The sequence below is a fragment of the Chiloscyllium plagiosum genome, unplaced genomic scaffold (assembly GCF_037043375.1).
Source record: "Chiloscyllium plagiosum isolate Xiang-an unplaced genomic scaffold, Cpla_swu_hap1 HiC_scaffold_7, whole genome shotgun sequence".
Lineage (NCBI taxonomy): Eukaryota > Metazoa > Chordata > Chondrichthyes > Orectolobiformes > Hemiscylliidae > Chiloscyllium > Chiloscyllium plagiosum.
Genome location: NW_028270145.1, coordinates 59,658,571 through 59,685,434, shown reverse-complemented (window position 1 = coordinate 59,685,434; position 26,864 = coordinate 59,658,571). Strand labels below are relative to the sequence as shown.

Below are 26,864 nucleotides of genomic sequence, written 5' to 3'. Positions count from 1 at the left end.
CCTACTTTTGAATTATGCTGCAGATGATAGGATGAACAGTTTATAATTTTGATTTTGCAAATCCAAAACAAACTGAGGTACTATGACAAACCTTCCAGTAGACATGTCCCATTATCCACAAAATTGCACCAAAAAACCAGGTTCACTCAGAGAGAGACTGCACAAGTGAGAAATAAAGCAGCAATTAGTGTATTCGAGGGGTTATTCTGAGATTAGGGCTATGTCAATAATGTTTGTAATCTTTTTGGAACATACTTAGCCCGTAGGAGCTCTATCCTCCAGCCCCACAATGCCACCCAAAGTTTGGGTGATGAGGTAAAACATTGTTTCATTATGTGATCCAGATTTGTTTCCCTTCATCAGTGCCCAAACCCCAGTAATGTTCACCCCATAGTAGTGTTGCTAGCAGGTCAGTGCCCTGGCAGATTAACCTCCCAATTGCCCATGTCCCAGAAAAAGGAACCTGATGGTAAGCTTCCAGAACAGTCAGGAATGTGACCCAAATCCTTTGAAGCTGAAAGAGAATCTTCAGAAATCCTTTTCTTCCTCTATTTCATTCTCAGTATTCACTACTGAAAGTTTGGAGTTCTGTAGAGTACTTTGAGTGGATAGTTCTTCCAATCTTTAGAACTTCCCTGCCTTTTTGACTCTATTTATGCTTCTTGTGATTCAGTAGGTCCAGCAATTCCCATAGAATCACTGGTGGAACACTACCTTAGTAACAGAATTTCATCAGCAGACTGAAAAAATGCAATCTGGGGAATGGGTTAGAACAGGTGTGAGACTAATTCTGTCTCTACTCCATTCCATAGGAGGGTATTAAAGTTGCTTAATTTTGTTCATATCAGGGTGTGCTGGTGGTGACTTAAGGTCAGAAACACCTTAAATAAAGATTGACAGAAGCAATTTTCTATGTTCAGTAATGTTTTGTCTTAATTTGTTTCATGAATGACTTTAATGCAACTTGAAGTCACCCACAAATTTGAAATTACATTTGTGTGTATCACATTGTGTTCTGCCTGACATTTAAATCTTTGCTGTAAATTTTAGTTTTCCCCGAAGCACTAATGCTGAACCAGTAGGAAAGTAAACCTTGTTCGTATGTGCATTAATCTGTAGCTGAATCTCTGACTAAACAGGTCTACTGTTTGACTACATTTATTTAAGTCTTTTCCCTGTTGAAAATTCCACAGACTGGCACTGTATCTATATAGTCTGGTAAGTGTTTTATTTATAACTTGTTTGTGTCTCAAGAGGCAACTAAAACACTCTAGGGACAAATTTAATGTCAGAATCAGCTTCTGTGTCCATTCTCAACAAAAGAAAATGGACTACTATCTGTATCCATCTTTCTTTTATTTGTAGGGTACAGGCATCACTGGCCATGCCAGCATTTGTTGCCCAGTCTTAATTGCCCAGAGGGCAGTTAACGTCAACTACATTGCTGAGGGTCTGGAATCACATGTAAGGCAGCGGTTTCCTTCCCTAATGGACATAAATGAACTAGATGGTTTTTCCAACAATGGACAATGGTTTCACGGTCATCATTAGACTCTGAATTCCATATTTTTATTGAATTCAAATTCCATTTGCCATGGTGGGATTCAAATACAGATCCCCAGACCACGAAGCATCTCTGGATTAATAGTCTAGTAATAATACCACTAGGCCATCTTGTGAATGTTGTTCACTTCTGCGAAGGTTGAGCGAAGCAAGCGAACTCCAACCTGAAATGGGACCTCAGCAGCCAAATGCAGTGTTGTAGAAATGTCCTTATGTTGCTTCCCACATAAAAGTAGGGTTGATGGAGTTGAACCGTATTTAATGACATTGGTCTTTAGAAGGATATTTGTAAATTTGTAAACTTTGTAATTAGATTTCAATGTAGCTACCCAGTAGAAAGCAATTGATGCCTACTCCTTCTCTCCCCCAAACATATTGTTGAAAGTTATGTTCTGAGAAATCAAAAGCACAAATCCCTGTTCGGCCATTCAGTGCAGCAACATGAAGAGTTTCAATGCACTGTGTTACCAATGCTCCATTTTCATTTGCTTTTCAAAATATATATTGTGCGTTATAAACAGAAAAAATAATTGGTTTTAGAATTTAGAACTTTGACTTCTTTAAATTACAGCGTGAAGAAAACATGTTTGCATTATATATTATCTTTACACTTAGAAAAATTTCAAATAATTGTCATAAATCCTTCAGTGCAAGTTTGCAACATCTTATGGGCAAATAAACAAAAGTGAAGAAAGAGTGTGTCTTTATAGATATTTTGAAAAATAATTTTACTGTTTTAAGTTAGCTCCTCTGACAAGCAGATTGTACACTAACCTTCCTGAACCTTCTCTCAGTTTCTACATTCATTAGCACTGTCTCCAGACTGTCACTTCTTATCAAGCTGAGGCACACATGACACAGTGTGTTGTAATGTGCAATGGGCCAGGCTTTAATCTTTCCATCCTGGAACAAATTAAACAGGCAGGATAAAAGTGATTTGCTGTTTAAGTGAGTCAGTGAATTTCATTAGAATAGATAATAGTGTCTCTTCCAGCTTAATGTTATAAAAGATCTTGAACATATGTCGATTAAGCCTTGAAGTACTGCATTTGTAGTCCACGTTGCATTTTTAAATATAATTCAAGCAACAATTTTGTAAATAATGTAAAGAAAAAAGAGAGTAATGTAATCTATTTGTTATAATATTGTTATGATGTACCATTGTATGATGTACCCATTGGTGTTCTGTTTTCCTAATGGAAAACAATGGAAGGGCAGAAAAGCAAGTAAACAATGGAACAAAATAAATCTGCTAGACATTGCTGTAAACACTTAGTAAGTCATGCAGTGTTTAGGGGAAGAAGTTGCAAGTTTATGTTCTCTACCAATGCGACTTGCTCTAAACCTGCACCCCTTTAAGAACTCTGCTTTCCTCCTTTTTGTGCATCCCTGATGGCGAGCTTGATTCTCTAACCTCTAGAATTCTCTCTGAAAGCTTGCTCTTTACTTGAACACCAGGCTGAATCTTACAGTTTCTTTTAGCCAAGTAACAGTTTTGTTGAGTTTTTTAACCATCTCTCACCTTGAGGCCTTGCAAGATCTCTCATTATATCTTACTAAACTTGTCTCATTAACTCTCTACCCTGACCCAATGCTGCCCTAACACTCAATTCTAGCTTCACTTAGAATCAAAAGAATTTGCCACAGCCAGGATATTCTGCAATTGGCCAGTAACCCTGGTGCTGGCATCATCTTTAAAATGATATTGTGCACTGGACAAGCACCATGTCTTGCATGGATCCTGACATTAGTCCAGGACATTGCATACAATGAAACTTTGACACCCCACTTTTTGGCATGAACCTGGAGATGCTGCTGAATGGGTTGGTGCAGAGGCAGAGCAACCTCTAACCATCTCTCCATGATATTCAACTACATTACCAGCACTGAGTCCTCTACTACCAGATAACCTGGGGTTACTATTGACCACTAGCCATATAAATATTGTGGCTGAAAGAGTAGATGTGAGTCTTGGAATTTTGCAGTCAACCTGCCAAATGACTGTCCACTATCTATAGCTACAGGTCACCAGTGAAAGTGGCAGTACAAAGGCAAGATATCTTCTCCCTCCAGAACTTGCATTGGAGGCCTTGACACCACATCATCCAGCCTGGTGTGGGATTGCCACTCAGCTCAGTGCAGTGTCAGCTATCTGGAGGAATGCATAGCACTCGAGGAAGTTGATCAGCATCCTTGTCCATGCTACCAGCATAAATACCACCATTTTCCTCCTTACACTCACTCTATTTCTGCTACTGTACTCACCTCCCACCAAAGCTCATGCTCTACCACTCTTGCTATTGCCTGTAACATCTTGTCAATCACCCTTGCCCACTCCAACCCTCATCACCACCAACCCTGCCCTTTGAATATCTTCTCGGTCACTGGGGACACCTCCCCACCTGCTACATAACTAGCAGCAGCTGTGGCATTCATTTTCATTTCCCTTAATACTTTTCTTTGTTTCTCATTCCAGAATGAAAACAGCTACAATACAATCGGACAGATGCCATGAGAGTTCTGAGAATCTGGTACGTGTCAGATACCAAGATCCATGGCCATAGGGTTTGTGCGACTGGTGACCTGGAGAGTGCCCTGACATGCTGTTGCCAGATTCTAAGATGGTACAAGAGGCACAAGTGGTGAGCTGGAGTCATCAGGTACCCGCTCAGACTTTAATATCAAATTCTCTACATCTAGTTTCCTCTTTGTGGGTAGTAGGATAGAAAGCTGCATGCCAGTGAGGCAAGATTCAGTGTTAGCAAGGTTATTAAAAAGCAACTTAGTACCTATAGCACATGGACAACAAATGCTCAAGAAGGCAGTTCACCACCATCCTCTCAAAGACAACTAGGAACAAGCAATAAATGCTTGCCAGCCAGCAGTGCTCATGTCACAAGACTTAATGTAAAACAAAAGGTTTTTTCAAAAATTCCTGTTAACAGACATCTCAGTGCTACACAGTGAGAATTGTGTTTTAACATGCAGAAGACCTTTGGGAAATGCAGCTAGTTGTTCTCTACATCATCATAGTCTTCATTAGACATGCCATAGGATTCTCCCAGGTTGCTGACATAGCTGACATTGCTCAGGCCCCTATAAGAGTCTGCCTCTATGCCTGAAGAACTTAAAATGTCTGGAATTGAATGTGCTGCCTAACTCTTGAAAATCAGACACCAATAACTTGAGCGAAGCATTAATGTGTAACTGTTTGCAAAACATCACTAATGTCCACAATGATCCTTGGAAGGACACAATGACCTTGCCAGTTCCTGGAAGGGTATGGTGGGTGGTGTTGCAGAGTGTGAGGTCTTCTACAACAAGGATACAAAGCTCCATAACTGTTTGCCTGGAGATTAGCAGTCTGCTGCAGCACTGGTTCTTTGATATCTTAACATAACTCTGTCTTCAGTGGTAGTTCCTTTGCTGAGGCATGGTCCATTTTGCTACCTTGCCCCTTTCTCTTCTCCATTACCCTCCTCATGCCCAGGGTTCTGCCTTCCCATTGCAATGCCCAAAGGGTGGCAGTCTCCTACAATTCCCAGTGTATTTGACCTCTCTCCCTTCTATCGGTACGCATTTGTGGGCTAGTGGTGGAATGGCCTCTGAGCCATTCTTCATTTTATGGGTCACGCAATCTCAAAGGCAGCCATGATGGGTTCCCTGCTGACCCAATGTGCAACCCTGCACCAATATCTCAAACTGGCCTTCAGTAAGATCTCAGTGAGCTCTTTAAAGCTAAGGTTTTAATCATCCTTAGTCCTGAATTGGTTTGATTTCCAGTGCATGCCTTCTCTGGTATGATGAAACTTGCTAATTTTGTGATCACTGACCAGAAACTAGCACACTGGCTGGTGTCATTGTTTTCAGAATCAGTCTGTCTCTATTTCAGTCTCCTGGTGGTGGAACTTACAAATCCTTCCCTGAAAATCAGTTGATTCAGAAACTTGGTTCCACCTCTCTTCAATGCTGAGCTATAGGGATGATGTCAATATGCAGCATAGAACATTACATGCATCTTATGCAGTACTACCTGTACTTACTTTAACAAGTGGGGCACCAGGTGTTGGGTTGTTCCATCACTTACCTGAAGATTAATATCTATACCCAAGGGTTTCCTTTTTCTTATTTTGTATCCTATCACTTCCTAATCCCTCCAATCTCTGCAATTGTTAATATGATGAAATGCATTTTGATACTTTGCAAAGGATTTCAGTAAATTTGAAACTCTTCCCATTTTACTTACCACTAATTTTGTACCTACACCATTCACAGACACTGCACATATTTAAATCTTTGTCTGCACTTATACACAATAAGTATAATGAGGTAGCCAAGGAAAATGGAACAAAAATAGCACACGCGTCACGTAAAACATAAATCAAACCACTTGGGCATGAATTAAACCCATAATGGAAAGTGTAGGATCCTGTGGGACCTGAACACCTGCAGAGCCATTCAAATGTATAAGGAAATATTTGGTGTTTAAGGGGTTATGGAAGAATAAATGAAAAGGAAAGGGAAGAATGGAGGGCAAAGATGAGCAAGAAATGGATGCAGAAATTTGCAGGGACAGTGAAAAGCAAACAAATAATGGAATAAAAAGAAGGGAAGGGAAGAAAGAAGGGGAAAGGATTAGAATATCCAAGGAGCAGGAGAATCGACGTTTCGGGCATGAGCCCTTCTTCAGGAAAGGGCTAAAGAAGGGCTCATGCCCGAAACGTCGATTCTCCTGCTCCTTGGATGCTGCCTGACCTGCTGCGCTTTTTCAGCAACACATTTTCAGCTCTGATCTCCAGCATCTGCAGTCCTCACTTTCTCCCGAAAGGATTAGAATAGTTAAGTGGGTTTTTAACTGGCGTAGATGCATGGAATGAATGGCCTTTTTTGTGCACTGTAAATCTCTATAATCAGAACTCTATGACCCTGATAAAATCCCAGCAATAACACTGAAGCCATGTTCCAGAACTATTTGGATGTTAGTAAAGCAGTTGCAGTACAGCTACAATACTGACATCTACCAGAAAATGTGGAAAATTGCCCAGGTACACCCTCTCCATAAAAAGCAGGGCAAATCCAATTTGGCAAATTACCATTCCATCAGTCTATTCTTGATGATCACGATTAGAGTTGTGCTGGAAATGCACAGTAGGTCAGGCAGCATCTGAGGAGCAGGAAAATCGATGTTTCGGGCAGGAGCCATCAGTATAATGATTGAAAGTATCATCGATGATGCTGTCAAGTGGCACATAAACGGCAGTAACCCACTCACTGATGCTCAGACTGGGTTCTGCCAGGGCCTCTCAGCTTTGGACATCATTACAGCCTTGGTTCAAATCTGGACAAACAAGCTGAACTCAAGGGGTGAAGTGAGCCTAACAGTACTTGAAACCAAGGCAGCATTTGACAGGTGTGGCATTAAGTAAATGTAAATCAGGGAAATCTTTTGACTAGTAGAATCATACCTAATTCAAAAGAAGGCAATTGTTGTCACAGGCCGATCATCTCAGTCACAGGACATCATTGCAAGGCTCCTTTGGGTAGCATCCATATATCAGAGATCTTCAGGTGCTTCATCAATGACCTCCCCTTCATAACTAGGTCAGAAATTTGATGCCTACTGATGATAGCACAATGTTCAATGATATTCATGACATACATGATTGACTGCATGCAGGAAAATCTGGACAATAATCAGATAAGTAGAAGTAATATCCTGAACACACAAGTGCAGACAAAACCATCTCAGGTAAGAAACAATTCTTGCCTTCTCCTTTTGATATTCAATAGTATTGTCATTGTTGACTCTCCAAGTATCAACACACTGTTGGTTATCATTGATCAGAAATTTAACTGTACAAGCGTTTTAAATACTTTGGCTACAAAAGCAGTTCAGAAGCTGAGTTATTCACCTTCTCACTCATCAAAGTTGATCCACTACCTACAAGCCTCAAGTCAGCAGTATGGTTGAATAACCTCCACTGGCCTGAATAATTTCAGCTCCATTAGGATTCAAGAAACTCAAAACCATCCTAGAACAGAAGTGAACTTAATCACTGCTCCACCTGCCTCATTCAATATTGGTTTCCTGCACCACAGACATATAATAGCAGCAGTGGATACCCCATCCACATGATGCACTGTGGCTACCCACCAAACCTTCTAAACCAAACGGATGAGGACAGCAGATGCATAGGAATGCTCCCACCTGGAAAATCCTCCTTCCCCTAGTCACATGCCATCCTAATTTGGAATATCCTTCAGTGTTGCTGGGTCAAAATCATGGAATTCACTTTCTAAGTGCACTGCAGGTGTATCAACAACAAATAGACCGTTGCTGTTAAGAATGTAGTTCACTACCATCTTGTCAAGTGTAGTTGGAGATGGCTAACAAATACTAGCCTAGCTAGCAGTGCTCCCAGCCGACAAAAGAATTAAAGAAATACAGTCAGAGGAGTTGCTGACTCTCTTTGTCACTCTCTCTGTCTCTCCCTGGGATATGGTTAGGCAAGTTCCATTTGTCTCACTGCTTCACAAAGTAACCAAAGTTTGCAACAATCCAATAGTTTACTAATTATTATTGAAACTAGCATTTTATTCCAGATTTTTTCATTAACTGAATTTAAATGCTCTTAGCTGCCTTGGTAGAATTGGTCTCCAGAGCATTAGTTGAGGTGGGAGTCAGTTGGCTGAGTTGGCTGGATAGCTGGTTTGCATGCAGAGTAATGGCAAACAGCATGGGTTGAGGATACCATGAAAAATTCCCTTTCTTAATTTCTCCCCTTGCCTGAGGCATGATGACCCTCAGAATAAACCAAAACCAGTAGTTTCTCTTTAATGAGACAGTAGCCTTATGGTCTAATAGGACTGTGGTTAGTCTACTTTTTTGTCCGGGCCTCAGAGGCATTAGTTTCTTATCACCTTTCTTATCACCTGAGATTAATCTTTTGCTGAAACATTATGTATGACACATTACATAGAAATGGGAGAAATGTGAACAAATATCCTGAAATTGTAAACTTGAACTTTACTTTTGCTCCTGATAGTGAGCAAATAGAATATTTCACAAGATTGCATGCAGAATGTTGCAAATTAAATTGACTGTATAATATATATTTTAAAATGTATTATCCAAGTCACACCTATTAGGAAAATGAAAGTTCATTTTTAATAAAGTTGTCCAGATGTTCTTAGGGATCTAATCATAAAATTGCAATAATTTGCATAAAATATATGTCCCTTCTGGCGATGTTTTTTTTTCAAATTGTCTGAGTGTCTTGCTGAGTTCTGGAATTCATTCTTGACAGATTAACATGCCTATCAACCTTTCCATGTTTTCTCCTTTCAGTGCATATGTGCTGTCAAAAGAAATCAGATATTCCCAAGGAAATGTATGACCCTTGGCTATCAAAGATACAAGAGTTCTACAACCATTTATTCAGACAGGCACACTTCTTCGAACACAAATGTGTCAAATACTGTTGCTTTATAATGCAGTAATTAAAAAAAACAAAAAAAGGGCAAAATCTTACACTTGAACAATTGTGTATTGTGTCCAGGTTTTCAAGAGGATTTTACAATGAGATCCAATTGATTTCCTACTCATCTTAAAAAACACATCTTATTAACTACCTACCCCACTCCCATTCTTCATGTTCAATTCCATCCCGTCTTACCACACACAGATCCCACAACAACTCATCACTCCACTGACATCTGCTGAAAGGCCAGCATCTCTTGCACCCATATTATCTTTAAAATGCTGCAATTCTCTTGGACTGGATTCCTGTTGGCAATCTGGCATTGCCTCTCACTGGTAACATCATAGCACTGCCACTGCAAAGGTACACTGCTCATGGCAGCAAGCTAGCCTGGTTGACATACCCTTGCACATACACCCCCATTCTCATGTCCTCATTGCTATTTAGCCACCATGCCATACCGCATAACAGTCCTGAGCGACATCCTATCTAAACACTGTCTCTAAGTCACTAAACTCTGTCCCTCATGTCCACTGTAGATTGTACCTCATCATTGTCCAGAAGGTAAACATTGCAAGAAATCAGCCAATTCCAGAGTTGAGCTTTTATTTACAGCCACCAAAAGCGAACACAAATGAAATAAATATATTTGCAGTTCAGTCCCACAATGGCAACCAAATCCTGGAATGATAACAAAAGACTGTTTTACAGTCTACAATGGTCTTCTGCACCCAGCTTTCAGCTACTCCAACTGGAGGTCAATCTCATTACATTGACCACATTATCAGCACATCAAATATCACCTCCAACTGTTCTCCCTGTCCTCTGAACCCCAACGATAATCATTAATGTGGCCTGTTGTGCCTGTCCCACTCTGCAAATCATGGTGATAGTCATTGCCAATAAACACCCTCACGTAATCTACCATGTCCTCTAATGCTGTTCTGCATATCCAACTTATATCTTGAGCTTCCACCATTATGTTCTTGTCTCCACCATTACAAATGTTTCTGCTTCCTCCCCCAAATCTTGACTGTCTCACAACTTTTGTCAGTGATCCCACTGCTATCCTAACAGGTCCCACTTTGCACTTTCTTAGAGTCATAGAGTCATAAAGGTATACAGCACAGAAATAGGCTCTTTGGCCCAACTCATCCATGCCAACCTGGTTTCCCATTCTGAACAAGCTTCATTTGCCTGCATTTGACCCATATCTCTCTAAATATTTCCTATCCATGTATCTGTCCAAATATCTTTCAAATGTTGTAACTGTACAGTGTGAACCTTTTCCCGCGTATGGAGTCGGGTATTACAAGGGGGCATAGCTTTAAATTAAGGGGGGGTAGATATAGGACTGAAGTTAGGGGTAGGTTCTTCACTCAGCGAGTCGTAAGTTCATGGAATGCCCTGCCAGCAGCAGTGGTGGACTCTCCCTCTTTATGGGCATTTAAGCGGGCATTGGATAGGTATATGGAGGATAGTGGGTTAGTATAGGTTAGGTGGGCTTGGATCGGCGCAACATCGAGGGCCAAAGGGCCTGTACTGCGCTGTATTCTTCTATGTTCTATGTTCTATGTACTGCCCCAACCACTTCTTCTGGCAGTTCGTTCCATATATACATCACCCTCTGTGTGAAAACGTTGCCCCTCAGGTCCTTACAATTTGGTCACCCTGCTAGAGAAAGGATGTTATTAAACTGGAGAAGGTACAAATAAGATTTACAAGGATGTTTCTGGGACCTGAGGATTTCAGTTAGAAAGAGAGCTGAACAGGCTGGAACTCTTTTTGCCTAGAGTGCAGGATTCTGAGGGATGAGCTTATAGAGGTTTATAAAGTCATGAGAAGCGTAGGTAAAGTGTATAGCCAGGGTCTTTTCCCCAGGGTAGGGCATCCAAAGCTAGAGGGCATATGTTTAAGAGGAGAGGGAAAGATCTAAAAGTGACCTGAGGGGCAGCTTTTTCACACAGAGGGTGGTGTGTGGAAAGAACTGCCAGAGGAAGGGGCAGATACAGTTACAACATTTAAAAGACATCTGGACAGGTACATGGATAGAAAAGGTTTAGAGAGATATGGGCCATATTCAGACAAATGGAACTCGTTCAGTTGGGGAAACCTGGTCGGCATGGACAAATTGGACCAAAAGGTCTGTTTCCGTCCTGTTTGGCACTATGACTCTATGTAACATTCGTTGGGTATGTAATGATTAGATTAGATTACATTACAGTGTGGAAACAGGCCCTTCGGCCCAACAAGTCCACACCGACCCGCCGAAGCGCAACCCACCCATACCCCTATATTTACCCATTACCTAACACTATGGGCAATTTAGCATGGCCAATTCACCTGACCTGCACATCTTTGGATTGTGGGAGGAAACCAGAGCACCTGGAGGAAACCCACGCAGACGCAGGGAGAATGTGCAAACTCCACACAATCATCACCAAGATTCTTGGACAGAATCTCACTGAAAATATTTGATACATAGAATCCCATAATCAATGCCTTCATAACAGCCAGTATTTCAAGATCCAAAATATTTTTGACAGCCCCTTCCCTTTGCCCAAGCTAAAGGTCATTTTTATTTTCACCTGAAAAATTATTAAAACAGCTGCCTTGAAATACTTATCAGGAAGATTAGCATGATTTAAAGTTATTCCAAGTTTTTTCTACCAAATATCTAAAGTAATATATTTTAAACCCCCATAACCTAATCTTTCGATTTCAAATTCTATTCTAATCCTATTACTAATATATTTCTCATATTCCACAGGACCATTCCCATAAGAAAGCATCATTACACATCATAAATTTATCTGAAAGTTTGCCTTTTGATACTGTAGAATGTCTTCAGCAAAACAGATTGCGAAAGTGCCATAGACACATTTATTTTGCTTCCATCAGTTTCCTTCCACATCGACTGATTCTTTGGACAGTTTCAGAAACACTTCTGTTGAAGTAGTATTGGCCTGCAGAAATGCAGCATTTCGGTAAATTGATCTGCACGCTTATGAATATAGGAATTAATGAACTAAAAAGATTTTCAATATTACTTCCCAGCTGTAAGAGAACCTACTCTCATATTTTCACCATACACGTCCTTCTTCAAAGCGATTGGTCTTGTTTTTGCCTTATGAGTCCTACCTGTGAGGATGTTTTTTTCTGTACTGTACATGGCCATACTTTATGACAAAGATGGTTGACTCTTATCTAATATCTCAGAATAATTTCCAAATTCACTCCAACCAGGTAATTCAATGTCACCTGCTTCTCTTATTAGTTTAGTAAGGCCATGGTTTATGCACTTTTTCAATCCATTCCATTGCGCTATGAGTTACATTGGACATGTGAACTGCCCATTGAACATAGCCTTGAATGTCACTGTGGTCCCTTGAAAAGCTTAGACATCAGAAAATTCTTACTTGACTAAGATGTCTGGACTCAGCATTGATTTCATCGTCTTAGCTATGAAGTGGGTGTAAATGTTGAATGATGTAAGAAAGCTAGGCCTTGGCATTTTGCCTTTATCAATTTTACCTTCAGTTATTAATATGCAGGCTTTGGAAAGGAAGAGGTGCATGGAAGAGAGACAAAGCCGCAGAGAACCTCTGGAATTTCCTGAGAAGTTTCTTGGGTGCCTGAGAGTCACTGCTCCTCCCTGTGGGAGCCTGGAACCACTCTGAGAGGAAGGGACACCAGCCTGGAGTGAGGTCAAGGATCCTCAGTCCCCTCTTGCTGCCACATTGAAGCTGAGCACCAATGGCTAGAATTATGGAGTGCAGGTCCATACCCATATCCAGTAGCCGGTCAGCATGCTCCAGGTGGAAAGGCTGTCACATGGCAGAGCCACCAGAGTAGTGTGAACCTTGAAGGACTCTTGTCAGTTTTTTTGTTCTGGCCTAGCTGATTTTTCTTCTATGGTATCTTATAATACTAGGTAACCATCACAGTGTAAGGGGCATAGGATGGGTGTGGGGACATTAGGGGTATCAACATGGGTGTGTGTGAATCCTCATCAATATGATGCAGCAGAGCTTGTTCTCTAATTGTCTTTGCTATTGCTGCTATTGGACAAAAAGCCTGCTCTGCCAGGGCCAGGCAGGAATCACTATGCAGCAGGTATGCACATTTAAAGATCCCACAAAGAGGCAACTTCCAACTCCCTCATAATGAACAATGAGACCTTTAACCTTCATGGACAATCCCTATAGTGGCCATCTGATTGTCATACTGCTTTTATTGTCTAAGAGTACCAACATTATGACATTGACATTGTTGCACTGTTTGTGACTCCGTGGTCAAGAGAAGGTCAGCTTGGAGACAAGGTGCCAGATGCACCTACTTCCAGAAGTGTAGACAGGAAGAAAAATGCTGATTTCATGGAGCTGGCTTCACCATTGAAAAAAAACTAGTTGTTAGTGTCAGCAAATCCAGCTCTGGGATAATTGAATACCTCATAACCCTTTGGCTCATCCTAACCGATGGTACTCTACTGTTATCAATGCATACTCCCCAACCCTAGAAGCAATGGATAAGATCAAAGAGGACTTCTAAACTGGCCTTGATCAGTCTTTGTCCTTTGTACAAAAAATAGACAAGTTGATTCTTCTTACTGATTTCAGTACCATACTGGGGAAGGATACACACCTCTGGAAAGACATAATTGGTAAGGAGGGCATAGGGAAAGCAAAAACCAATGGAAACTGCTTCCGGATAAAATGCCTAGAACATGGTCAGGTCATAATCAATGCCTACTTATCAGAGAGACAAATATGAGACTGCATGGCAATATTTTCATTCTGGACATTGATTCCAGCTTGACGACATAATTGAGGTTTACCATTGACCAGAAACTCAACTGAACTAGCCATATAAATAGTGTAGCTACAAGAGGTGGTCAAAGTCTGGGAATTCAGTAGCAAGTAACTCATAATCTTTCTCCCCATCGAGAAGGCACAGTCAAGAGTGTAGTGGAATACCCACCACTTGCCGAGATGGTTGCCGTTCCAAAAACTCTCATGTGGAAGCTCAAATCCATCCAGGACAAAGCAGCCCAAATGAATGACACCCGATCACCACCTTTAATATTTACTCAATTCACTGGTGATGCACAATAGCAGCAGTGTGTACCATCTCCAAGTTGCATTGCAGAAACTCACCAAGGGTCCTTCAACAATACTTTTCAAGCCCACAGGTCTATCAACTAGAACCATGGTCTCCAACATATGGATTGCACTGGATTAGTCGATCGCAGAGACACTGACAGTTGATTTCACTGTCTCCCTGCATTCCCTCACTGGGTGGATGTTGATTGTCATGCTGCTGCATGCCCTCTGCTTTTGGAAATCACACGGCTGGAGAAAAGTGCATGTCTTTAACATGCTTTGGATTAGTGGTGCTGGAAGAGCACAGCAGTTCAGGCAGCATCCAAGGAGCTTCGAAATCGACGTTTCGGGCAAAAGCCCTTCGCTTTGTCAGCTTATTGCATCATGTTTCAGTTTGGTCCATATGGACTATCATTCCAGGGTAACATAAGTTTTGTGATAGCGTTGCAAACAGATGATAAGAAATATATTATAAACCGATGTGTGAAGCCAGTATATTACAGTACTAGAAATATAGGTGGTTATTCTGCTCATCATGTCCATACAGATTTTCTGCAAGAGCAGCTTAGCTACTCCCATTCCTCTGCCCATTCTCTGTAGGTTTGCAGATTTTTTTTTTGATTAGATTACTTACAGTGTGGAAACAGGCCCTTCGGCTCCCCTTGTTTTCCTTCACCTCCTTATCTAATAGGTTTGTGCAGAATGAGGAAAATTTACAGGGAAAACAGTTGCATTCCATATTCAATATCCAAACAACGCAAGCCAATCAGGTTCCCCAGAAATAAATCGGGACCACAGAAGTGATCTCCAATGTCTCCACATTTGAAAGCAGCCAGTGACACTGTGAATGTTCCAGAGGCACGGATCTAGGAGCCAACCTGCAGCATGATCAGTGGCAGAGTGACATCATAAGCTACAAATTAATGCAAAAACAATGAATGATGAACCTGGACCATCTAAAAATAAATAAACGTTGTACAACTTCAATTGTACCTTTTTTATTTGATTATTCACTCACAGGATGAGGCCATTGCTGGCTAGGCCAGCATTAATTGTCCATCTCTTGTTGCCAGGAAGCAGTCAACATTGCTGTGATTTGGAGTCACATGTATGCAGTTCTTCCCTTAAAGGACATTAAAAACCAGATGGGATTTTCCTGACAATTGACAATGGATTCATGGTCATCATTAGACTCTTAATTCCAGACTCTTTGTTGAATTCAAATTCCACCGACTGCTGTGGTGAGATTCAAATCTGGGTCCCCAGAACCTTACCTGATCTTCGGATCAACGGTCCGGTGATAATATCTTTAGGCCATTGCTTCTCCTCTACAGAATGGGAAATGAATTTCTATTAATAACTAAAAGAGAAGAGAATTTGCCTTATTTATCATAAAAGTATATTGATAAGTAAAAAGGAAAATTTGAAATGCCACACAATAATACTCAGTAAATTCAATGAAAATTTTCCCTTGAACAGTTTGTTTCGGACAAAAAAAGCTGACATGTTGAATCCTGTTAGGAAAAATCAACACTCAATTTTTTTTTGAACCAGTAACAAAAGGTAAGGTCTGCATTGAAGAATCAGTTTGCATTTGCCATCTTTTGGCAAAACACAAGAAATCATTCTCAAATGGCAAAGTAGTTAGATAAACAATGAATGTGATACTGTTAGTAAGTTTGCAGATGACACCAAAATTGGAGGTGTAGTGGACAGCGAAGAGGGTTACCTCAGATTACAACAGGATCTGGACCAGATGGGCCAATGGGCTGAGCAGTGGCAGATGGAGTTTAATTCAGATAAATGCGAGGTGCTGCATTTTGGGAAAGCAAATCTTAGCAGGACTTATACACTTAATGGTAAGGTCCTAGAGAGTGTTGCTGAACAAAGGGACCTTGGAGTGCAGCTTCATAGCTTCTTGAAAGTGGAGTCGCAGGTAGATAGGATAGTCAAGAAGGCGTTTGGTATACTTTCCTTTATTGGTCAGAGTATTGAGTACAGGGGTTGGGAGGTCATGTTGCGGCTGTACAGGACATTGGTTACGCCATTGTTGGAAAATTGCATGCAATTCTGGTCTTCTTGCTATCGGAAGGATGTTGTGAAACTTGAAAGGGTTCAGAAAAGATTTACAAGGATGTTGCCAGGGTTGGAGGATCTGAGCTACAGGGAGAGGCTGAACAGGCTGGGGCTGTTTTCCCTGGAGCGTTGGAGGCTGAGGGGTGATCTTATAGAGATTTACAAAATTATGAGTGGCATGGATAGGATAAATAGGCAAAGTCTTATCCCTGGGGTTGGGGAGTCCAGAACTAGAGGGCATAGGTTTATGGTGAGAGGGGAAAGATATAAAAGAGACCTAAGGGGCAACTTTTTCACACAGAGGGTGGTAAGTGTATGAAATGAGCTGCCAGAGGATGTGGTGGAGGCTGGTACAATTGCAACATTTAAGAGGCATTTGGATGGGTATATGAATAGGAAGGGTTTGGAGGGATATGGGCCGGGTGCTGGCAGGTGGGACTAGTTTGGGTTGGGATATCTGGTCGGCATGGACGGGTTGGACCGAAGGGTCTGTTTCCATGCTGTACATCTCTATGACTCTGTGACTATTGACTCTTTATTCAAAGACTTCAAGAATAAAAAAGAAATAATAATGACAATCTAGAGCATGTCACTTGGTACTTTCACAGTACCAAGTTAAGTGAAATCATTTTCTGAAGCTGTCTTTCAGCAACTATAGCAGGATATAAAGGACAGCAGGTACTTCAGTGAATCTATCAATATAACCAACACTGCAGTGTGATTGTATTTGTGAGTATGGTTTTTAAGAACATAACAACTAAAGAGAGTATTCTCAGCATCTTAGCCCTTAAAGAGAGAACAAGGGGTGAGGATATCTACAACTAATTCAAAACATATGTCCTTGAAAAACTGTTGCAGTCATGAAACTGGTTTCTATCACAAATGATCATTCATCAGTCATACTTGCTGTAAATGTGGGTTTTGTCGCATTTGGCAGAAATGATCTTTATTTTCCCACTTTTTGTTAATTATCACTGTGTAATCCAACAACAAGCATTAGTGGGCAAAGTTGTGGACTTTTCTCATGGAATGAAAGTTTTGTAAAGATTGTAAACCCAGTGCTGCCTTCAGTGAATTAATCTTGCATTCTGCTATGAAGTAGTTAAGCGGAGGGAAGATCATGCAATGATTTTTAAATCTGATGCCTGAAATCATAATTTTTCTTTATCAAGGGATGAAGTGTGCAGTGAACTGGAAGACATAATGTCAAAATTGCAAATGAGCTGAACTGCTAACCACAGGGAATGGACAGAGACCGAGCAGATTGGCTTCGTGCTGCAAATGTACTTAAATTGAAACTTGGCCGGTGGTCCTCAGAATTAAAAAATAAAATGCTGCAATGTTTTGGAGTCTGGAAAAATAAAGCTGCAAAAAATCAAAGACAAAGAAAAATAGCTCCATCTAGAAAATCTCTGTGCACACCTAAGGAATTTAAAATTTAGATGTGATGGAGCAAATTGACACATTTGTCTCAAATCCATTCCTTCAAGTAGACATTGCTGGGTTAGGCTACTCAATTCCATCAGCTGTTTCATTTGAGAACAGTGGAGTTGATATCAAGATAATTACTAAAAATGCAACACCCCTGGATCATGTGGTTAAGATTCCAAGCTATTGTCCCACCGAGTTTATATCACATCATCATCATCATGGTTGATGCTTAAGGCACTCTTACCAGACCTTACACACATAGAAGAAAGTGAGGACTGCAGATCTGGAGCGTCAGGGTTGAAAAGTGTGGCGCTGGAAAAGCACAGCAGATCAGGCAGCATCCGAGGAGCAGGAGAATCGATGTTTTGGGCATAAGCCCTTCATCAGGAATATGTCACATTCAAGTTGATGCCTGAAATGTCAACTCTCCTGTTCCTCGGATGCTGTCTGACTTGCTGTGCTTTTCCTTCGCTATACATTTTGACTCTTTACACACTTAGACCATGGGTATCTCAAACAAACAGATGAACGGATTTCTGGAAACTCATTAAAAAGAGAAAAATACCCCTTTCAATCATCCCATGCTTTTAAAGTGAAAGCTTTGATTCCATATCCTCTGTCACACAACAGTCTCCTAAAGTCGAAGCATTGCACCTGCCTCATAGATAGCCATTTGATGGACTGAATATGCCTAGCAGACACAAAACTACAAAACCCAGACGTCAAGGCACTGGCAGTTAATGGGCCGTCACAAACTGGTGAGAAGAAGACAAAGTGAAGAACTAAGGATATTTGATTTTAGATTAGATAGAGAAAATCCAGATATGACCTCCGCAAAGCCATCAGAGATGCCACAAGGCCCAAACCATCCGTACAGACAGCTGTCACCCTGTGGCAAGGCCTAAACAACATAAAAGGATACAAAATGAAGCACAGCAAGATAGCAGACAAAGACACGTCCCGCCCTGATGCACTCAATGCTCTCTATGCTCGGTTCAAACAGAATGCCAGCAGCACAGTGCCACCTGCCCCGACAGACCCTAACATCCCTGTTATCCCTGTTATCTCTGTTACGGCTGCAGACGTCACATTGGTCTTCCCAGGAGTCAACCCAGGGAAAGTGACTGCCTCAGATGGAGTCCCCAGCCATGCACTTAGATCCTGGGTGGACCAGCTGGCTCTGACCTCCAATAATCATGAAGTGCTTAGAGAGGATGGTCATGGCCCACATCAACGCTAGTTTCCCAACTAGCCTCGATCCCCTACAATTTGCCTATTGATGTAACAGGTCCACAGCAAATGCCATATCCCTAGGCCTGCGCTCATTACTGGAACATCTAGACAAAAAAGACATCTACATCAGACTCCTGCTCTTTGACTACACCTCCACCTTCAACACCATTATCCCTCCAGACTGATCTCAAAACTCAGAGACCTAGGTCTCAGCTCTGCCCTCTGCAACTGGTTCCTCAGCTTTTTGACCCACAGACCACAATCAGTGAAGATAGGTAACTGCACCTCGTCCACAATAACACTCAACACTGGAGCTCCCCAAGAATGCATTCTCAGCCCTCTACTGTATTCCCTGTACACCCACGACTGTGTAGCCAAATTCTGAATGAATGCTATCTACAAGTTTGCTGATACACCACCATGATAGGATGGATATCAAACAACAAAGTGTCAGATAGAGGGCTTGGTGTCATGGTGCAATGATAACAACTTCTCTTTCAACATCAGCAAAACAAATGAACTGATCATTGACTTCAAAAAGAAAGGAGGAAATCACATCCCCATCTACATCAACAGAGCAGAGATTAAGAGGGTTGAGAGCTTCAAGTTCCTCGGAGTGATGATAACCAACAATTTGTCCAGGACTTCCCAAGTAGATGCGACGGTCAAGAAGGCACAACCATGCCTCTTCTTCCTCAGGCATCTTAGGAAATTCAGCATGTCCATAACGACTGTGACCAACTTTGACAGATGCATCATGGAAAGCATTCAATCCAGATGCATTTGGCCTGGTATGACAACAGCTCTGCTCAACACCATAAGAAACAACAGAAAGTTGCATGCACAGCCCAGACCATCACGGAAGCCAACCTTCCATCCATGGACTCCATTTATACTTCTCGTTGCCACAGAAAGGCTGCCAACATCATCAAAGACCCCTCCTACCCTGGTAATGCTCTCCTATAACCTCTTCTATCAGGCAGAAGCTACAGAAGCTTGAACATGCACCACAGGTGAATGGACTCTCTAACTTCAAATAATGTTGATCTTGTTAATGATGTATCTCCTGTGCAGTGTAACCCGTATGCCTCATTCTGTCTAAGCACCCTATGATATATATGTCCTTGCTTACTTTGATTTGCCTACACTGCTCACAAACAAAGATTTTCACTGTAAGTAGGCACATGTGACTGCAATAAATCTCATTTGCCGTGAGGTGCAAGGGAGGAGTGAAGGACTGCTGGGAAGGTGAGTAAAAAACATTTTTTTTTTTAACAGAGCGGCGAGGAGAGAGGGCGGAGAGAAACGAGGGTTGCCGGGAAGTTTTTATGTGGGTGAGATCTAAATCTGAGACCCGACAAGGTAGGGCCTCCCTCCCACCCATCTCTTCTAACCTTACTAAGGGTCTGTAAACTCGGTAAGTTTTCAGATTTTCTCATTTTGTTTTCTTCTTCTCTTCCTTTGTTTAGTCCTGTGCGGGCTTTCAGAGTAGCGGGATATGGATGTTAGGGCAGTTGCATGTTCCTCCTGCAGAATGTGGCAGGTGAGTGACACTTCACATGTCTCTGCCGACCACATCTGTGGGAAGTGCACCCAACTCCAGCTCCTTGAAAACCGAGTTATGGAACTGGAGCTGGAGCTGGATGAACTACCAATCATCCAGGAGGCTGAGGGAGAAATTGAGAGGATGTACAGGGAGGTGGTCACTCCGCAGACACAGAATAAGGACAGCTGGGTTACAGTCAGGGGGGAGGAAAGTGAACCGACAGTTAGAGCAGGGATCCCCTGTGGCCATGCCCCTCAACAATGGATACTGCTGGTGGGGACAGCCTACCAGGGGAAAGCCATAGTTGTCTCTGGGACTGAGCCTGGCATGTGGCTCAGAAGGGAAGGGAGGAGAATAGAAAAGCGCTGGTGGTAGAGGTCTCAATCATTAGATGGATTGACAGGAGATTTTGTGGTCAGGAACGGGACTCCCGGAAGGTATGTTGCCTCCCTGGTGCCAGGGACCGGGATGTCGTCGATCGGGTTTGCAGGATTCTGAAGGGGGAGGGGGAGCAGCCAGAAATCGTGGTACATATTGGCACCAATGATACAGCCAGGAAAGGGACTGAGGATCTGAAAAATGACTACAGAGAGCGAACTTGAAAGCTGAAGAGCAGGACGAGTAGAGTAGTGACCTCGGGTTGCTACCGGTGCCACGAGATAGTGAGGTGAGGAACAGTCAGCCAGTGCAGTTTAACATGTGGCTGTGAGGGTGGTGCAGGAGGGAGGGCTTCAGATACCTAGACCATTGGGGTGCCTTCTGGGGAAGGTGGGACCTGTACATGAAGGATGGGTTGCACCTAAACTGGAGGGGCAAAAATGTCCTGGGTGGGAGATTTGCACGTGCGATTTAGGAGGGTTTAAACTAGTTTGGCAGGGGGGTGGGAATCAGAGCCACATGTCTGAGGTGGGGCAGTTGCAGATGGGGCAGTGACAGGATGTCGTGAATCTGTCGGGAAGGTTTCTCATGCGATGAAACAAAGAGATCGATTAAAGTGTGTCTGCTTTAACACAACGAGTGTCCGAAATAAGAGTGACAAACTTAGATCATGGATCAGTACTTGGGGCTATGATGTTGTGGCCATAACGGAGACGTGAGTTTCACAGAGGCAGGAATAGCTCCTTGATGTTCCAGGGTCTAGAACATTTAAAAAGAACAGGGAGGGTGGAAAAAGAGGAGGGGGTGTAGCATTGCTAATCCAAGAGTACATCACAGCTACAGAAATGAAGGTTGTTGAGGAAGGTTTGACTACTGAGTCAGTATGGGTGGAAGTTAGGAACAGCAAGGGAACAGCCACCTCATTGGGGGTTTTCTACGACCCCCTAATAGCAGTAGAGAGATTGAAGAACTCATAGGCGGGCAGATTTTGGAAAAATGCAAATGTAACAGGGATGTTGTTATGGGTGATTTCAACTTTCCCAATATCGATTGGAACCTCCTTAGTGCAGATGGTTTGGCTGGAGCTGTTTTTGTCAGGTATTTTCATGAGGATTTCCTTACTCAGTATGTAGACAGACCGATGAGGGGAGAGGATTTGGTGTTCAGCAATGAGCCAGAACAGGTGTCAGATCTCGCAGTGGGAGGACACTTTGGTGACAGCGACCACAACTGCCTCACATTTACCATAGCCTTGGAGAGGGAAAAGAGCAATTACCAAGGGAAGATGTTTAATTGGGGAAAAGGAAATTATGATGCTATCAGACAGGAGTTAGGAAGTACAGACTGGGAGCAATTGTTTCACAGAAAGGGCACAGCAGACATGTGGAGACTGTTTAAGGAGCAGTTGTTTTGAGTGATGCATGAATTTGTTCCTCTGAGACAGGTAAGAAGGGGTAAGATTAAGGAACCTTGGATAACAAGAACAGAGGAACTTCTCATCAAAAGGAAGAAGGCAGCTTACATAAGGTGGAGGAAACAAGTATCTAGCACAGCTCTAGAGGATAACAGGCTTGCTGGAAAGGAGCTCAGAAATGGACTGAGGAGAGCCAGGAGGAGGTACAAAAAAGGCTTGGCAAGAAGGATTAAGGAGAACCCAAAGGCATTTTACTCATATGTGAGGAATAAGAGAATGATCAGGGAGAAGGTAGAGCCGGTCAGGGGGAGCGTAGGGAACTTGTGTGTGGGGTCTGAGCAGATAGGGGAAGCCCTAAATGAGTGTTTTGCTTTGGTTTTCACTAAGGAAAGGGACATTATTGTGAATGAGAACTCTGAGAAGCTGGGAAATAGGCTTCACCAGATCAAGATTGATAAAGTTGATGTGCTGGAAATTTTGGCAAACATTGTGATTGATAAGTCCCCAGGGCCAGACCAGAAGCGAGAAAAGAGGTTGCTAAGCTGCTGGCGAAGATCTTTGCCTCCTCACTCTCCATAGGAGTCATACCGGAGGGTTGGAAGGAGGTGAATGTTGTTCCTCTTTTCAAGAAGGGTAATAGGGAAATCCCTGGCAATTACAGGTCAGTCAGTCTTACGTCTGTGGTCAGCAAAGTCTTGGAAAGAATTCTGAGAGATAAGATTTATAGCGTGATTAAAGGTAGTCAGCATGGCTTTGTGAGGGGCAGGTCGTGCCTCACACATCTTATTGAGTTCTTTGAGGAAGTGACAAGACAGGTCGATGAAGGTTGAGCAGTGGATGTGGTGTATGTGGACTTCAGCAAGGAATTTGATAAGGCTCATTCATAAAGTCAGGAAGTATGGGATACAGGGAGATTTGGCTATCTGGATTCAGAATTGACTGGCTGACAGAAGGCAGAGAGTGGTTGTAGATGGAAAGTATTCTGCCCGGAGGTCAGTGTTGAGTGGGTCCTGCAGGGCTCTGTTCTTTGGCCTCTGCTCTTTGTAGTTTTTATAAATGACTTGGATGAGGAGGTTGAGGGGTGGGTTAGTAAATTTGCAGATGGCACAAAGGTGAGAGGTGTGGTCGATAGTATAGGGGGCTGCTGCAGCGCGACATAGACAGGATGCAGAGCTGGGCTGAGAAATGGAACTTGGAGTTCAACCTGGATAAATGCGAAGTGATGCATTTTTGGAAGGTCGAACTCGAATGCTAAATATAGGATTAAAGACAGCATTCTTGGCAGTGTGGAGGAACAGAGGGATCTGGGTGTGCAAGTACATAGATCCCTCAAAGTTGCCACCCAAGTGCATAGGGTTGTTAAGAAAGCATATGGTGTTTTGGCTTTCATTAACAGGGGGATTGAGTTTAAGAGCCATGAGGTTTTGCTACAGCTCTACAAATCCCTGGTGAGGCCACATTTGGAATATTGTGTCCAGTTCTGGTCGCCCTTCTATAGGAAAGATACAGAGGCTTTGGAAAGGGTGCAAAGAAGGTTTACCAGGATGCTGCCTGGACTGGAGGGGTTGCCTTATGAAGAGAGGTTGACTAAGCTCGGACTTTTCTCTCTGGAGAGAAGGAGGAAGAGAGGTGACCTGATCGAGGTATACAAGATAATAGGAGGAATGTATAGAGTCCATAACCAGAGATTTTTTTCCCCAGGGCAGGATTGACTGGCACGAGGGGTCATAATTTTAATATATTAGGAAAAAGGTACAGAGGGGATGTCAGAGGTATGTTCTTTACGCAGAGAGTTGTGAATGCATGGAATGCGTTGCCCGTGGTGGTGGTGGAAGCAGAGTCATTAGGGACATTTAAGCGACTGCTGGACATGCACATGGATAGCAATAAATTGAGGGGTACGTAGGTTAAGTTATTTTATTTTACAGTAGGATTAATGCTCGGCACAACATCATGGGCCAAAGGGCCTGTTCTGTGCTGTACTATAAACAAAAATTGAATCAAATCAAATCAGATTAATATAGCACTAAAAATAAACTGTCTATTCCATATTTTCTTTAGGGTAGAGATTGAATTATATTTAAATTCAAAATATGATCAGGTGTTTAAAAATGTTTGAGGCCATTGCAGTATGGAAGGATAAGTACAGTCACAAAGGTAGATTCATACCCATTTTCACAGTTAGAACATTTTATTAATAAGGTTTTCAGTGTCTTGTTCCGCTCTATATTGATAAGGTACAATCAAGTGCCATTAACATCAAGAGGTAAAGAAATAATCACTTTTGTTTTGCCAATTGGGTTATTACCAACATTGCCATTTGAGTTAAAGAATAAGTCGGCTCCATTCCTGAGACTTATCAATCACATTGTTAGTGAGGCTTGTAACTACATATTTTATTTAGATTAAGTATTATAGAGTAGCACTCGGGAGGAGCATGTGAGACTTGTTCAAGCAATTAAAGTTGGCTAGCTTAGTAAAATGAATCTGCAAAAGCAAGAGTAACCTACCTAGAACATATTGAGGATAAGAAAAAGTGTTGCCAGGGACTGGTGAAGTGAAGAGTCTTACAGAGCTTTCTTTCCTTAAACTAAACAATAAATGACTCCAGGTTCTTTCCAAATGTCAGCATAATAGGCTGTACCTTTAACAAATTTTTTCAAGAAACAAGAAAGGTGATATTTTTCTACTCTACTGTAGAAAAAGAAACTTTTGAATTATTATGATTCTCTAACATTTTGAAGTCCATGTCTGACATGATAACAAGGAAACACTAATTTACAGTGGTCATAATCCACTGGCCTTCACTGAATAGCTTAAATGATGAAATGCAAGACTGCTCAAATGGAGTCTTCTTTATCAACCAACTAATGTAAATATTTTTCACATTGCTAGAAAGAGTAATGTAATTGTAGATGCACTATCCCATATGTAAAATGTTGGTTTAAGTTGAAGGTTTAAGAAATACTAAGAGTTTGAGAGTTTGGATAAGGGCATGGATACGAATGATGCATGATATAAATCTCGTGTGTTGTTGATCATGTGTCACAATTTTATGTTAAAATTCAGTTTTGAAATGGTTTTCTAATTATGGAAATGGAGGCATGTAAAAACCATATCTTTCTTTTTACTGTGGAGTGAAATATGAAGAAGACTGTTTTAATACCAAGGATGTGGAATGGATTGATATACTTTAAAAAGCAGACTACCAGTCCTTATTGCACCATTGTTTGCTCAACCAGTGAGGATAGTTTAGTTGCAGATAAACTGGCACAAGGGAGTATGCACAAAAAAGAAACTTGGCTGCCTACAAGTAGTATTGACCTATGAAGTGATGATCAGTTGTCAATACCAAAGGCTTTCTGCCTGCCAACAACTATGTGATTGGCTTTGAAGTTGGCTGTGAACAAGATAACCATAAGCATTTGGATGTCCCCAAAGAGATCAAGACAGCCATAAGACTTTGGATGTCTTTGCCTCTGCACTTAACAAAAACCCAAAGCTTGAAGAAAGTCAATTTATTTTCCCGCACCAGCTGCTGTAACTCAGAAAGTTTGTACGTGAAAGTGTTTGGGGTAAAGTCTTGGCAAGCTACAAGAGTCATCTCAGCAAACTCTGTGGACTGAGACCATAAATTACTTTCTCAATTATTTCCCTCCTTTGTTTTATGTCTGCCTGAATATTTGCATAGTACAAGCATTATAAGGAGTTCGCAATTTTAACCAGTAGAGTTATATGTCAATGATTCATTGTTGTTACCCTGCTTGCAGCACAGTTCAGCTAAAGGCCATCCCAATGGTACAGCTCCCTCTTTTCCCAGTTCTGGTGGAAGTACCCTGTGAATTTAAACCCACTTCTCCCACACCAATCTTTGAGTCATTCTTTCAATTTTCCAACTATTTTTTCTCTATGCCAACTTGCTTAAACCTCGAGTAGCTATTATGTTTGTGACCTTGCTTTGTATTTTACACTCCATTAGCAGAACCTCTTTCTTAGTCCTACATAACTGATATTCATGTGAACCAAGACAGTGGATCTTTGACTTCCCTGTACAAGTTCCTCTCCAACACTGAGAAGATGTATTTAACCTTCCCAATGGAGAGGGAACACAGCCTTCAGACTGACACTCTTGTCTGCAGGTAACCATATTTTTCCCTTAATTATATTGTACTCTGCTATAACTGCATTCCTCTCAATTCCCTTCACATAAATAACTCTCTGCACTATGGTACCATGTCAGTTTGCTCATCCTATCTGCAGTCCCTGCTCTCATTACCACCAAGTTATAACCTCAATTCTATTGAATGATCACCAGGACAGTGACCCATCCAGTAAGTCATACAACCCTGTTCCTGATAGCAGACCAAATTCAAATTAGCCATCTCAAGGTGTATGACTGCCTCCTGGAACAAAGTATCCAGTAAATACCTCCTCCCCTGATGCATCACAGTGACTCATCTCATAGTCCAACCATATATTTAATGATGGAAGACAATTTCCATTAGGTTCCAGAAGAGAAAAGCTATTCAATGTAAAAAAGACATAATGAATGGGCAAAAACTTGACAGATAGAGTTTAATGTCGGGAAGTGAGAGATCATGCAGGTTGATAAAAATAATCAAAAGACTGACTATTATTTA

At 41.8% G+C, this 26,864-nt stretch overlaps 1 protein-coding gene across 2 annotated transcripts in view; it reads right to left on the bottom strand.

The window, feature by feature from the left end:
• Positions 1 to 15,134: 15,134 nt before the first annotated feature.
• The window catches only part of arl6ip6 (ARF like GTPase 6 interacting protein 6), a 140,403-nt gene continuing 128,673 nt past the window's right edge, over positions 15,135 to 26,864 (bottom strand). For both annotated transcript variants that reach the window (XM_043693771.2, XM_043693773.2), the window contains one exon: positions 15,135 to 15,474. In XM_043693771.2, the coding sequence (XP_043549706.1) occupies position 15,474 (1 nt within the window). In that variant the 3' untranslated portion in view covers positions 15,135 to 15,473. The remainder of the gene's footprint in view (positions 15,475 to 26,864) is intronic.